Raw genomic sequence first — 12,497 nt, 5'->3', positions numbered from 1 at the left:
AAAAAAAAAAAAAAAAAAACAAGAAAAAAAAAGAAAAAAAAAAAAGAAAGAAAGGAGATCTAACTTTGCTGGGGTTCTATCAACCTCCCCCCCCTTCTCTTCCCCACCCCAACCCACCCATTCACATGTCCAGCAAAACTTTATCAGGAATGGTTATTTAACAAGACAATAAAAATGCACACAGCTTTGGAGATGCACTGGAGTTAGACGTCCTGTTGGTTTTCAGGTGAACTCCACCGATTCAAACCGTACTGGTGAAGGGCAGTTGAGATCAAGTTAGCTCTGGATCTTGACTGCCTGGCTTAAGACACTTTTCCTTACTTCAGACTCTGGTTCAGGTTGAGCTGGCAGAGCTCAGGTCAGGCTTTTAGTGGGGCAGTTTTTCAACCAAGAAGCAGCTCAATGGTTTTATTTTTCATTTTAATGGTTAACTCGGAATAGGAAAGTCAAAAGGAGACCAGGGAGGAAGGGAGATGAGGTGAGAGGTCCTCTCCCACCTCCAGTTTAGTAAGCACCAGAGTATTCAAGTCTGTCCATTCAGAGATTCAGAGCTACTTCCGCAGTCAGCAGGCAGAAACTAGATCTTTCTCGTAAGAGCAGCGTCGTTTCGGTTGGGGTCCATCATCGTCGTCATCCTCCTCCTCGTCTTCTTCCTCCTCCTCTTCTGATGACGAGCTGTCCAGTGTTAAATCCACCACATCAGCAGTGACCTTGCCATTTTCACCATTACTATTGGGAGTGGGCAAGAGCCCGTTCACATCTGAGGAACCTGGGAATAAATGGACTTCAATTAGAACATCTATGAATTATATGTTAAATAAATGGACCACAATTAGAACATCTGTTATACTCCCCAGAGCCAATACCCCTTGGCAGGCCTTGCATCCCCATACAGTTTCTGGGGAAGTGACAGAAAGAACCCATTCCTCAGGGAAAGTGGTATGAAGAAAGATCTACTTCATGTGAAGTCCACTGCATCTTTGTAAACCAATGAAATAGTAAAATACTTTCTAGGATACCCCCAAAAGCTCATCTGATCATCTTCTGCTCAAACCGCCAATGGGAAGCATTTGCAAAAGTGTATGAAGCCCTTCAGTTAAAGGGGAAAAAACCCCTCAGATATATACAAGCAGGTTCTGGCAAAATCCCCATTCGTGGAACATCGGATCCTCCCTTGCCCCCAGTCAGATGAGTTAGAATAGTTTGGTGTTTGGTCCAAAAGCACGCATGCCAGAATTAGTTCTGCACCACTTTGAAGCCATACCTAAACTATTCACTTGGACTTGGTAGTTAAACCATTAGAGAACGAAATTGTTCAAAGGATTCAATGACCCTGTCCATAATGATCATCTTACTGGTCAGTTGCATTGGACTTCTCTGTGACGCCAACTTACTCCTTTGTATGGAGAGAGGAAAAAAAACCCCTATTGGCTGCCTGGTTGTTTACTCAATCAGGTGACCTACTGTTTCCAACACTAATCAAGCACCCCTTAGCAAGCTGGGGGCCCATAATTTTGTATCACAAAATCATTTGTGCAAGTTCCCTAGAGCTCAGCATATTAATCTCCTTTGCCCCATGCCATATGTACCTAGTACTAGTATTGGACACTGAGGGCTGCAGCTTCTCTCCTTCTCAGCTCTTATTGGACACCAGGAACCATCCGCCATGTATTCTATTTCGTCTGCATCCTCACATTCTGTCAGTATCTTTGACAAGAGCCTGGAAAGGAAACAAGACTCTATCTATTAACCTTCAGGCAATCAGCAGAGCACTGTGGCAGTATGTCATTAAGTTAGATCCTCAGCTTACATGGCCCTACAGTTTAATCCAAGAGGAATTTGGTGACAGGGCAAGGTTAAAAAACAAAACATTCCTTGGTCACAAAATCCTATTTTCCCATAAAGGAACCATAGTATAGGTTCTAACAGTGAACCTTCATCACAAAACCATTCCACCCTGACAATATGCTGAAATAATAAAGCAGAAGACAGGGTCCAAGTGAGAGAGCAGTCTCTATGCTCAATTCAGTGCCTTGCCTCTCAAGGCTGACAGTGAAGAGAATTACTGCAGGTGGATGGTTTTGTGATGAAGGCTTTCAATCAAGTGGACTGAAACACCAGCTCAGTCATAATATCAAGACCAGGCTGAAGTCCTTGCGCCTCACCAGGTCATCAGATCCTCCAGAATGTTGAAACTGTAATTCCAGGATGTTAGAGGCAAGAATTCTTGCAGGTGATCTCTTTTATTGGACTTGTGACAGACAAAGGCAAGTTTTTCGGTATCACAGTACCCCTCCTCAAGCCTCCGAGAGCAGCAGAACCAAACAGCAGACTGAACAAAAGCTTGTGTAAAACTCAGTATGTAAACAAATGTGGGAGATAAGAGCAATTGGGCAGCCAACAGGCAGGAGAGAGGCAATAAAAACCTGATAAAAAGAGGAACAAGGTTGTTCAGGAGGGTCATTATCACCTGGGATCTACAGATGGCCTGTATCAGGTAGATTATAATTGGCCATGAAGTCACTGTCTATGGTGTTAAAACCCTGGTACTTAGGTCTCAAGCTTCTCCTGTAAGGGTGCAGGTAGGTTTCCTTTGAGCACAAGAACTGTGAGGTCAGACAGTGAGTGACTGTTTTCTGTGAAAAATGTTCTCCTACTTGTGTTTCAGTGTCTCTCTTCTTAATCTTTTGTCTGTGCTCATTCATTCTGGTGCATAACTTCTGTCTGGTTTCAGCCACATAGTTGCTAGGAGGGTATCTGGTGCACTAGGTCTAACTTCCCAAGTCCTTTGTGCTGCTGCCCAGACAATATTCGTATGATGAGACGCACAAAACTCACAGGATAACTGGTGTACATGCATCAAAATTAACACATTAGGATAAAATTAGATGCTCTTAATAGACTGAGAAATAGGCATAAAATATTACCTTCTTTGCTCTTTACAAGTCCACATGCTGGATTTCCCAAGCTACTGCTGAAATCTCTAGGGACACCATAATGTATGCAACCACTTCCTGTTAGAGGCTGTACCAGGCAATGGGTGGGGAGGGGAAAAGGGGACAACAAGAACTTTTTTCCCCAGCAGCCTACTATCATTATAAGAAATGGCCATCTCTTTTTCTGAAGTCCCTGGTCTCTAAGTCCAGGTTACTCTTCTGGTTCACTCCATCTTCTTTTACCACTGTTCAACTCTCAGCACTTGCTTTCCAAATGCACCTGGAGGCCATTTATATTTACAGAGGCTGTCTGCAAGTCTGGTTCTGGAAACCCTCATTCCCTCTTCCACTTTAACAATGTGACCCAAACTCATTTGGCTGGTTTGCAGCCCAAAAAGAGGCATCTGTAGGTTTCCATTTTAGTAACCCGGCTCTTACTGCATTGTAGGCATAGGAAAGGGAGTCTGGGGACAGCTGTCAGATTTCTCACAGGTGTTACAAGTACAGTTTAGAGGGTCATCGATCTAAACACCTAAAACTTCACTGTTTGCTTAAACAGCTTCTCAGAAATCCAGAAAAACAACTACTGTAGTCAGAACAAAAATGATCCAACCCTTAACATGAAACCCCTCAATTCAAACAGGAAGGGTACTTGTTCCTCCTTTCAAAAGCAGAAGCTACTCAGCACCATAAACAGACAAGTTCTTTTGATTCACAGAACGCTCCAGAAAGTATTTTGGTTGTACTGTCTCCATCTACTGGCAGGGAGGAGCCCTACCTGTGCATCTAGACTGATACCAGATAATAAAGAATGAAGCGTAAGCTTTTTTAATTAACCTAGGCCAAAGACTGAAAGTAAATAGTGTTTCAAATAGATGTTAGGGGGAAAAAAATCATGATTAAAAAAAAGCCAGGGAAAATATGGTTTAAGTGAGACTTCAAGAACCCTGAATCTTCTAAAGTCTGCGTATTTGTGAGGTAGATGAAATATCTTAATCTTGCCCCTTCAGGAAGATTTCTACCCTTTATCTTGTTCCTTATATAGGTAGCTAATGAAACAGCCAGAACAATAATATTGAGTACTTTAAGGAGTTCCCAGTCTGCAGCTACAGAAACTGCACTTGCGCAGCTTGAACCAGAAGCATCAAATATGTACCAGAGATCTCTGGTTTAAAACTGCATTTGTACCTCAATCTCAAAGGAGCTAGCTCTGCATCTAGAGATACACGTGTGAAAGACTGGCATTTAGAATCATTTGACCCAAACTGATGACATGTTGAGAACTGCTTGTTGGGTGCCAACATCGTGCATGATAAGGAAGGAATGGGAGAAGAATACATGCGAAAGGCAATCTGTCCTGACAACAGCATGTAAAGAAGTTTCACTTTGCTGAACTATAAATGATAAACAATAGCTCATGGTAAAGTAAAGCACCCTTGTTTTGTCAGTCTCCAGTCAGATAGTGCATATGAATGAGAAGGTGGCACAAGTTTTATTTTGGCAGCAGTTTACAGAAAGCTGGTTGAGAAACTATAAAACCAAGCAAGGTCTGAGTCACAAATTTTGGTATCAGTGTTGTCTCACCCAAATTAAGAGCAACTGGAACTGTAATATGTTTACACTTCATTTAGAAGTGGTGTTGGATCAGATACAGAGCTAAAAAAATTATAAAATCACAGTGGGGAAGAGAAGAGGGCTGGAGAGAAGCGAGTGAAGAGATGGTGGAAGAAGGCAAACTCACCCATCAATTATTAGCTGGTCATAGGGCGCTGGCTTGTCACACACAGGGCACATCCACGTGGGCTTCTTCTCATTCATCTGTAGGTAAAAGACTGCGTCGAAGCACTGCAGATGCGCACAGGTCTCGGCTCGACAGGGGACAGAAAGCCGCATCTTCACCAGCTAAAGGGACCAATGGCAGGCAGATCAATTAGAAATCCTACCACAACATCAGAGCCTTCCCCTCCCAAAATGAACATGTGCGTGTAGACAGATGGTTTTGGTGCTAATATGCAAGAAACTGCTTAAGGGGCAACTGGCAAAGGCAAAGACTTATTATCCTGCAACGGTGGCTTGGGTAACAAACCAGGACATCTTGTATTAGTAGCTGGAATTGCACTGCAGTGAGACTTACTGGACAAATGAGTGACACTCGAACACCTGTGGTAGCGATTTCACTGTCTGGATCCAAGCGCAATTTCTCTTTTACTGCATTCAGAAACACAAAAAAGGATAAAATTAACACGCAGCTCCATTTAACCATGACCATTATGCGTGGGGAAAACTGCTGATGCCAGAAGAATATCTGGTACATTCTCCAAAAGATGGAAATTCATTTCAACCACGGAGAGTAATTGCTACTAGGCAAGGACAGGATGGCAGAGAGATGACTTGGACTAGGTCTTGCTTTCTGGGACCAATAGACCATGGTCAACCCTCAAAATTTTTCACAGATGACTAAGAATGCAAATCAAACAATGGAAAAGTGCATCAAGGCACCCAGACCTACTGCAACCTGTAATTTGTGAGCCATTTGCCACCATTTCATGGAGCAGTTCTTGATACCACTGGTCCAGAAGGTTCTCGGCTAAATAGACAGGGACAACAGGAAAAAAAATGCTCGAGAAGGAAGCAGATATCTCTAATGTAAAAGTCATGCTAAGGTGTGGGTCACCAACAGTTGGTGTTCAGCTTCGTCCCCCTGCCCTACAGAATTAGGAGGCTCCAAGACAGCAGTTTCTAAACTGTGGGTCACGACCCCAAGTGGGGTCGCAACATCAGTGGTTGGGGTCATGAGATTTCTGAGCCCACAGTGGGGCGCAGGACTGCAACGGGGCTGGACCAGCTTCAGGCAGAAGCTGCCTCCACAGCTCAGCGGGCAGGACCCAGCACAGGAGGGAGCATTACGCTGTCACGGCTGCCAAGGTGAAATGCAGCAGCAGCAGCAGCATGGAGTTGTGCCCCCACTGCTGGGTAGGAGGCGCCTGCATCCTCCCCCTCCTCCCCACGGGTTCTGCTCCAGCAGCTGGGGCTTGGGTGCTGCTGGGGGAGCTGGCAGGAATAGGGGGGTGCAGGCCCTGGCTCTGGGGCACCTGGGAGGCTGTGGGTCAGGAGTGAGGCACCATGCTGAGGAAGTCTGGGAAGCACTGCTCTAAGATATGCACTCTTCCTTCTGTTTGTTTGGTTACACCGGCAGTCAGAGAGAAAGACGCAGACAAAAGGCATTACAGAACTGCACTGTATTTCTGAGATCGGGTTAACCTAAAATATCTGGTCAAGTGGGATGTAAACTCACTCCATCCTGAGACCAGGGCAGAGACTGGACCGTTGTAAGACAATTGGGTCAAGGTCACAACTACTTTTCAAAGGAGATCAAATTAAGGTGCAGAAGAAATCATCACTGTAGACAGGCAAATGCTGCGCCAAGTCCACTCAGCTTCCCCAGCCTCACTTGAGCTGAACTGGCCTGTCTCAGCTGCTAGCGGGCCACAGTGCTGCAGCTGACCAACATGCTGAGCTAGCTTCCCTTCTCCAGAACCTGTGTACACATCTGGGCCGCAGCTGTGGCATAAGTATGCACAAAGGCTCCTCCAGCGGGCCATCCACAGAGCACGCAATGCGGGAGGTTGAGCCAAAATGCCATTAACGAAGCAGGCAGATTATATCTGAGAGGACTCGGCACATCAGGACAAGAGACAGGGAGTTCAGATTCTGTTGCAGCCAACTGATGTCAGAAACTAATGGGGCTGCAGATAGGCTCTCTCACTGTGCTCTAGCCTCAGTGACTGCAGAGGCATTTTCTGGAGGAACATCTTTTTAAAAATCAGGGGTGCTGGAGAACAGAGGCCAAATACACCACTGTATAAGCACAGTTATAGAAGCTATTAGCACTGCTGTTATAATGATCTATTACCCTTCCTGCAGCCTCTCTCACTGGAGTGATTTCCCATTTTGACTGTTGCAGATCACAACAAAATGCAATTAGATATTGATTCTAAAGGCAGCTTTGTAGCAAGCAGCTCTATGGTGAAAGGCAGTTATGCAACTAACCTGTAAGAATTTATGGGGTATTTTTGTGCCATTTCAGCTACACTAAAATTATCCTCAATTTAAAACATTATGTTTTGCCAAGAGTTAACCCATATTTTGTCCAGTCACAGCAGCCCCTGTGCATCCACTCCTGAGTCATGGGGGTGGGGAGGAAAGAGACCTCCTAAGGAGCCATTAACCAGAACCAAGATTCGCTTTTAAAACAGATGCCTTAAGCCTGGCTCTTAAATCCACAGTTCAGTATCTGATTACGTAGCCTGATGTTCAGACAATGTTCCTAAGTGAATGCACATAAGGAAGATAAGTCAGCAAAGGGAGTCAAGCTGAAGCATTAGTGCTTACTGGAAGACAGATGAGCAGAACCCGGAACTCGTTGTGGAACGATCGTTAAAGCTACAGCGGCAAGGTTTAAGCTACCGTTTCTTGCATACTTCATGCACCTTGTCCTGCAAAAATCACCCTCAAAAAGCTGGGGTGCATGTGTTAAATGGAAAAGCTGACTTTCTGCCTGGGGTTGGAAGCATTTGGATTAGATTTGGACTCCACTGTGCAGCAGCTGTGATATTACTGGTCGGGCAGCTGAGGGAGCCAATTGACTTAATGGCTCGCTGTTCCTCATGCTACAGGTGTTAACAATGTTCACTCCTTTTTTAATGGTCTTGTTCCACTAATCAAGTTAAACTTGAGGGAATTTTGCTGGCTGCTCCTGGTCCCTTTCACAGCCTCTAATCTCTCTTTTCAAAATCATAGGCCTACCTGTGGAGACCAGTCTTCAGCATCAGCTAGGGATTCAACTCTATTTATGCAGGAAAAGGAGCTCAAGTCAGCTGAAGATCAGGCTGTGCCCCTGCTCTATGCAGCCATGACTCTGGAGAAATCTTCCCCTTCATTCTGGCTTTCAGCAAGGTGCAGATGAAATATGGGGGCACGTGTATGCCAGAAAATACAATATTTGGTTTTGCCAGATTCAGAGAGCCATAAAGAAGAGTTTAAGGCAAGCAGAAGCAACGTGACCAGGAAATAAGGCAAAGAGCCTCCAATATGAATGTAAAGATTTAGAAAAATAATCCATCTTTGCCACCTAAATGAAACCAAGTTCAATTAGAGCAGTGGTTCCCAACCTTTTGAGACTCAAAGCACTCCTCCGAAAGCTCTCAGCTTTCACTCCTTTTTTGACCACAGAAACGTAATAAAGCAATTCTTCTGTTGCCAAAGAGCTCAAAGATCACAACAGGTCATAAAAGTTTTTGATATTATGGCATCCTACCAGAAATCTGTGCATCTTGTTAATCACGTGTAGATGTCTGCATGCATAACAATGCCAATATTGCATAGCGCCCTTAAAAGGATCTGTTGGCAACCTGGTTGAGAATCACTGTGTAAGAGCCTGAAGTGCAAGTCTGATTTAATGGAAAAAAGTGGAAGGCAGGAGGCCTGTTTGCAGAATCTCTGCTGGCTACTCTAAAATAGGACAAAACACTCTTCTGGAAGTAACAGGACACAACGTTCTACTCGTATTATCCAAAACTTTGTTCTGAGGAAAGTGTTGGGGGTCAGAGGGAAATGATAGGCTCTTGAATGCATTCATCTTGTGACATAAAACCAAAATTGCATCTTCTGCTCAATTCATCTGAAGGTACCACTAGGGAGTAGAAGTGGGAGCACAGCCAACTGCCAAAGCTGACCTGAAATTTCTTTTCGCATCAGCCAATGGCTGCCAAAGATTTTTAACCACTTGCTGTTTGTCCCCCTGCCCCTCACACTCAGATTGCCAGATGTTCTGTAGGACTGCTAATCACATTGACAATTCTTCCTGAATAACCAATGTCTCAGCCAGAATACCTTGTTAGAGAAGTTCAGCATTTCTATTTGCACCATACTTAGGCAGAGCTGAGAGTGATGAACAAAGTACAAAATCTGTATTTGCACACAGAGATAGTCCGAAAGAGATTCGTACAAATGGATGTTTAGTTAAAGCATTGCTGTGTGCCAAAGAAATGTGGATTTAATCTTTGAAGAGCAATTCTCTATAGCTAGTGAGATCTGAGGCGCTGGTGAGGCAGAACACCCAGTTTTCTCCTATACATTTAATAGATCATGGGATTGTATTTTCTGGGCCCCGGGAGTGGTCTGTGATTAGTAGTTAAAAATTATGCCAATGAAATTAAATTGGCCTCTTGTAAAGTATTAAGTGCTAAGACTATTCCCTATGTCATTTGGAAATTTTGAACAATTTCAAGTAAATTACTCAGACTCCTAGGAGCCAAAGGCAAGACCTTCACTTTGAGAGGTTATTTCCCCTAAGACTTACAATAAGGTTTTGCATTTGGTTTATACCACAATAATTTACCTGGATAGTCTGCGACAAGCATCTCTTGGGGATCAGCTCTATCATAGCATTTGAAAAGAGTGGTGATGAAACACTGCTTCCAGCCCCTACAATTCCTCAGGGGCTGGCAGCAGAATATTTGCACAGGATGGATGTTTGCTCCACAACACTCCACTGGAAAGACTGCACATCAAGGCTGAGGAGCTCTGGCACAGTTTCTTGCCTTAAAATGATTCAGATGAAGGCAGGAAGTCACCCACGTAAGAATGACATTGACCCTCAGCAACTCACTCAACATGACCTAGGGATGAATTTTAAATCTGTCATAGATTCTACAGAGCCACAGGAAAATACATGCTACAGAAGTTATTTCTGCAGAGATCTAGGGAAATTCGCTGTGTTCGACATACAGTGTAGAAGATTCACACAGATTTGAAAGTGGGTTTTTCACAGAATTGGACAGGCAGCTCCTATAGACCATGGCAGTTTCTCACAATTTGTGGTGTCCCAACCTACTGGCTTTTTTCAGTTGGAGGGAAGACGTAATGCACGTGACATGGACTAAAAGTAACCAGTCATTCAGTCTCTTAACAGCCTCACACACTCACCGAGCGTCTTGCAGAGTTCTGGGTGCTTGACTCCAATAGTTTTCAACTTCTGCAGCAATTCTGCTGAAGTCAACTGTCGCACTAAGTACAGACCCACTGAATAACTCTGGAGACAAAAAAAAAGTGAGAGGATGAGAAAGAATGCTCTCCCCACATGCTGGCTTAATTCCCAAATCACCCTCTTTGGCATTTACCTTTCCATAATTCCCCCAGGTGACAGTGATACGATTGGTTGCTCCAGACAGGTACAGGAGATGTGTGAGGTTAATGGGACGACAGGGCCTCTTTGGCTCCACTCCTGGCTTGTTTGATGGATAATAGCCCTAGGGGACAGAGAGATAGTCTTTTTTTTTCCATAGTAGCATCCGATTCCCTCCCCGCCCCCCCTACATTTTTTGAGTAAAAGGACACACCTCTTCTGTTAACCAGTGTTGCAAAATTCTAGTCACCTAAAGTCTTTTCTGGGGAAAGAAAATTAATTGCTTTGCTTCCGTCTTATGATCAGCCACAGCAGAGAGCAAGAGGGTAGATACCGACCTTCACAGCAGCATGGCAAGAATATGGGTTCACAGGATTTCAGAGAGCTTAAGGTCAGAGGGAACTATTTAATTATCTCGCCTGACCTCCTGTTTACATTAGAGGCCATTTCATTTCCCCCAACCATGCCATTATTAAACTATAAACCAAATTCATCACACAATTAGCTTTAAAAGTCAGAACAAGATACTTTTAGCACCCTAGCGCCTCGCCTCTCTCGCTTTAATCAACAAGCAGCTTCCATTTAAATCTCACAAGTTCTCTTTGTGCTGTAAAGTAACTTGTCATGCCTGGGCTGACTTACCGGCACCGAGCAGTAACTATGATTCACTTTCACTGCGATGTTTGGAGGGTACTGATCCTCCTGAGGGGAGCTAGTGTCTGTGTAGCAGATTCTGGAAAGAAATGGGGCACCTTTAAATAGCTCCCTTCTATCTGTGTCCAAATATTACCACCTTCGCCAGCTGCCAGCCGGACCAATCCGCACCAAATCAACAAGCCAGTAATCACCCCCCAGGACCCGGTACACAGCTGTGAAACAGACTTTGATATAACCAGCATCTTCTATCAACATAGCAACTCAGCTGGCAGATAGAAAAGATAGAGGGTCAAACTAACAGAGAGCCAAAGTGGATACTTGTCCCATCCCTGGGAACAAGGGCTTTGCTCAGAGCGATAGTTATTTTAGCAGCTACTGCCCACAGAGAGCTGGCACCGCTGCCATGCTGTGCTCGTGCGTTCCCTCCCCCAGAGCACTGCCTCATGGGTTTAATTAATTCCCTGTCATCCGGACTTACCTTAGCACAACCTGAACCGATTTCACACCGGGTTGCAACTCCCTGATAAAAACAAACAGAAGACAGGATTCCATGTAACATTTCTTTTTCCCCCAACCAAGTCACAGAGTTTTAGGTTATTCAAAACTGAAAAGGTGTAAAAAACCATTCACTTGTCAGAGCTTCTCTTATAGAATTCACTGAGTTTGGAAAAGAAAAACAGCTTTCCAGGCCTTGTGCGCTGGCTCCAAGCTGTCGTATTTGGATTTCCAAAAGAACATAAAAGATGGTGAAGAAAAAAAGAAAGAAAAACCCTTGTTTTTTTTTCCACCAAAATATGATAATAATGGAAACACTACTACCGATGGTAAATTTTGTGAGATGTTTCCAGCCCACCACACTCACGATCTAGATTATCATTTTAAGAGTTGTTGACAAAGCTATTTAACACCCTCTTTGTTCTATTATTCCATGTAAGCCGATTCTTGAAAACCAAAGAATCTGAGTTTTATGGCAGGGTCAGAATGACTGTGAATGCAGTTAGTTTCAACAGCACTGTGCAGAGAATCCTAGGAAGTTAGGATTGGAAGGGACCTCAGTCCAACCCCCTGCTCAAGGCAGGGGTATCCCCAACCAGATTATCCCAACCAGGGCTTTGTTGAGCTGGGTCTTAAAAACCTCCAAGGATGCAGATTGCACCACCTCTCTAGGTAACATGTTCCAGTGCTTTACTACCCTCCTAGTGAGAAAGTTTTTCTTAATATCCAACCTAAACTTCCCTTGCTGCAACTTGAGATCATTGCTCCTTGTTCCATCATCTGCTACCACTGAGACCATCCTCCTGGCAACCCCCTTCAGGTAGTTAAAGGCTCCTGTCAAATCTCCACTCAGTCTTCTCTTCTACAGACTAAATCAGCCCAGGTCTCTCGGCCCTGAACCATTTCGTTGCTCTCCGCTGGACTCTCTCCAACTTGTCCACATCCTTCCTGTAGTGGGGGCCCAAAACTGGACACAGGACTCCATGTGGCCTCACCAGTGCTGAATAGAGGGGAATAATTGCTTCCCTTGATCTTCTGGCAACACTTCTATACCAGTGCATGGGATTCTTCTGTCCTAAGGGCTTCTGTCCTAAGATTCTTCTGTCCCAAGGACTTTGTACTTGTCCTTCTTGAACACCTTGTAAGATTTCTTTTGGCCCAATCCTCCAATTCATCCAGGTCACTCTGAACCCTGGCCCTGTACTCTAGCATATCTACTACTT

General features: G+C 44.3%; 1 protein-coding gene across 3 annotated transcripts in view; it reads right to left on the bottom strand.

Moving 5' to 3' along the window:
* Nucleotides 1-145: 145 nt before the first annotated feature.
* PIAS4 (protein inhibitor of activated STAT 4) overlaps nucleotides 146-12,497 on the bottom strand; it is a 55,727-nt gene continuing 43,375 nt past the window's right edge. For 2 of the 3 annotated variants that reach the window (XM_019513383.1, XM_019513384.1), the window contains 8 exons: nucleotides 11,258-11,299; nucleotides 10,765-10,855; nucleotides 10,118-10,246; nucleotides 9,924-10,029; nucleotides 5,071-5,144; nucleotides 4,678-4,838; nucleotides 1,590-1,720; nucleotides 146-769 (listed from right to left, as the gene is read on the bottom strand). In XM_019513383.1, the coding sequence (XP_019368928.1) occupies nucleotides 564-769; nucleotides 1,590-1,720; nucleotides 4,678-4,838; nucleotides 5,071-5,144; nucleotides 9,924-10,029; nucleotides 10,118-10,246; nucleotides 10,765-10,855; nucleotides 11,258-11,299 (940 nt within the window). In that variant the 3' untranslated portion in view covers nucleotides 146-563. Of the gene's footprint in view, nucleotides 770-1,589; nucleotides 1,721-4,677; nucleotides 4,839-5,070; nucleotides 5,145-6,068; nucleotides 6,475-9,923; nucleotides 10,030-10,117; nucleotides 10,247-10,764; nucleotides 10,856-11,257; nucleotides 11,300-12,497 lie in introns of those variants that run through there. The other variant, XM_019513385.1, reaches the window with a different exon arrangement.

The sequence above is a fragment of the Gavialis gangeticus genome, unplaced genomic scaffold (genome assembly GCF_001723915.1).
Source record: "Gavialis gangeticus isolate Ggan-Ray unplaced genomic scaffold, GavGan_comp1, whole genome shotgun sequence".
Taxonomy (NCBI): Eukaryota; Metazoa; Chordata; order Crocodylia; family Gavialidae; genus Gavialis; species Gavialis gangeticus.
Note: the sequence above shows the minus strand (reverse complement) of the source record. Positions and strands in the feature narration are given on the sequence as shown.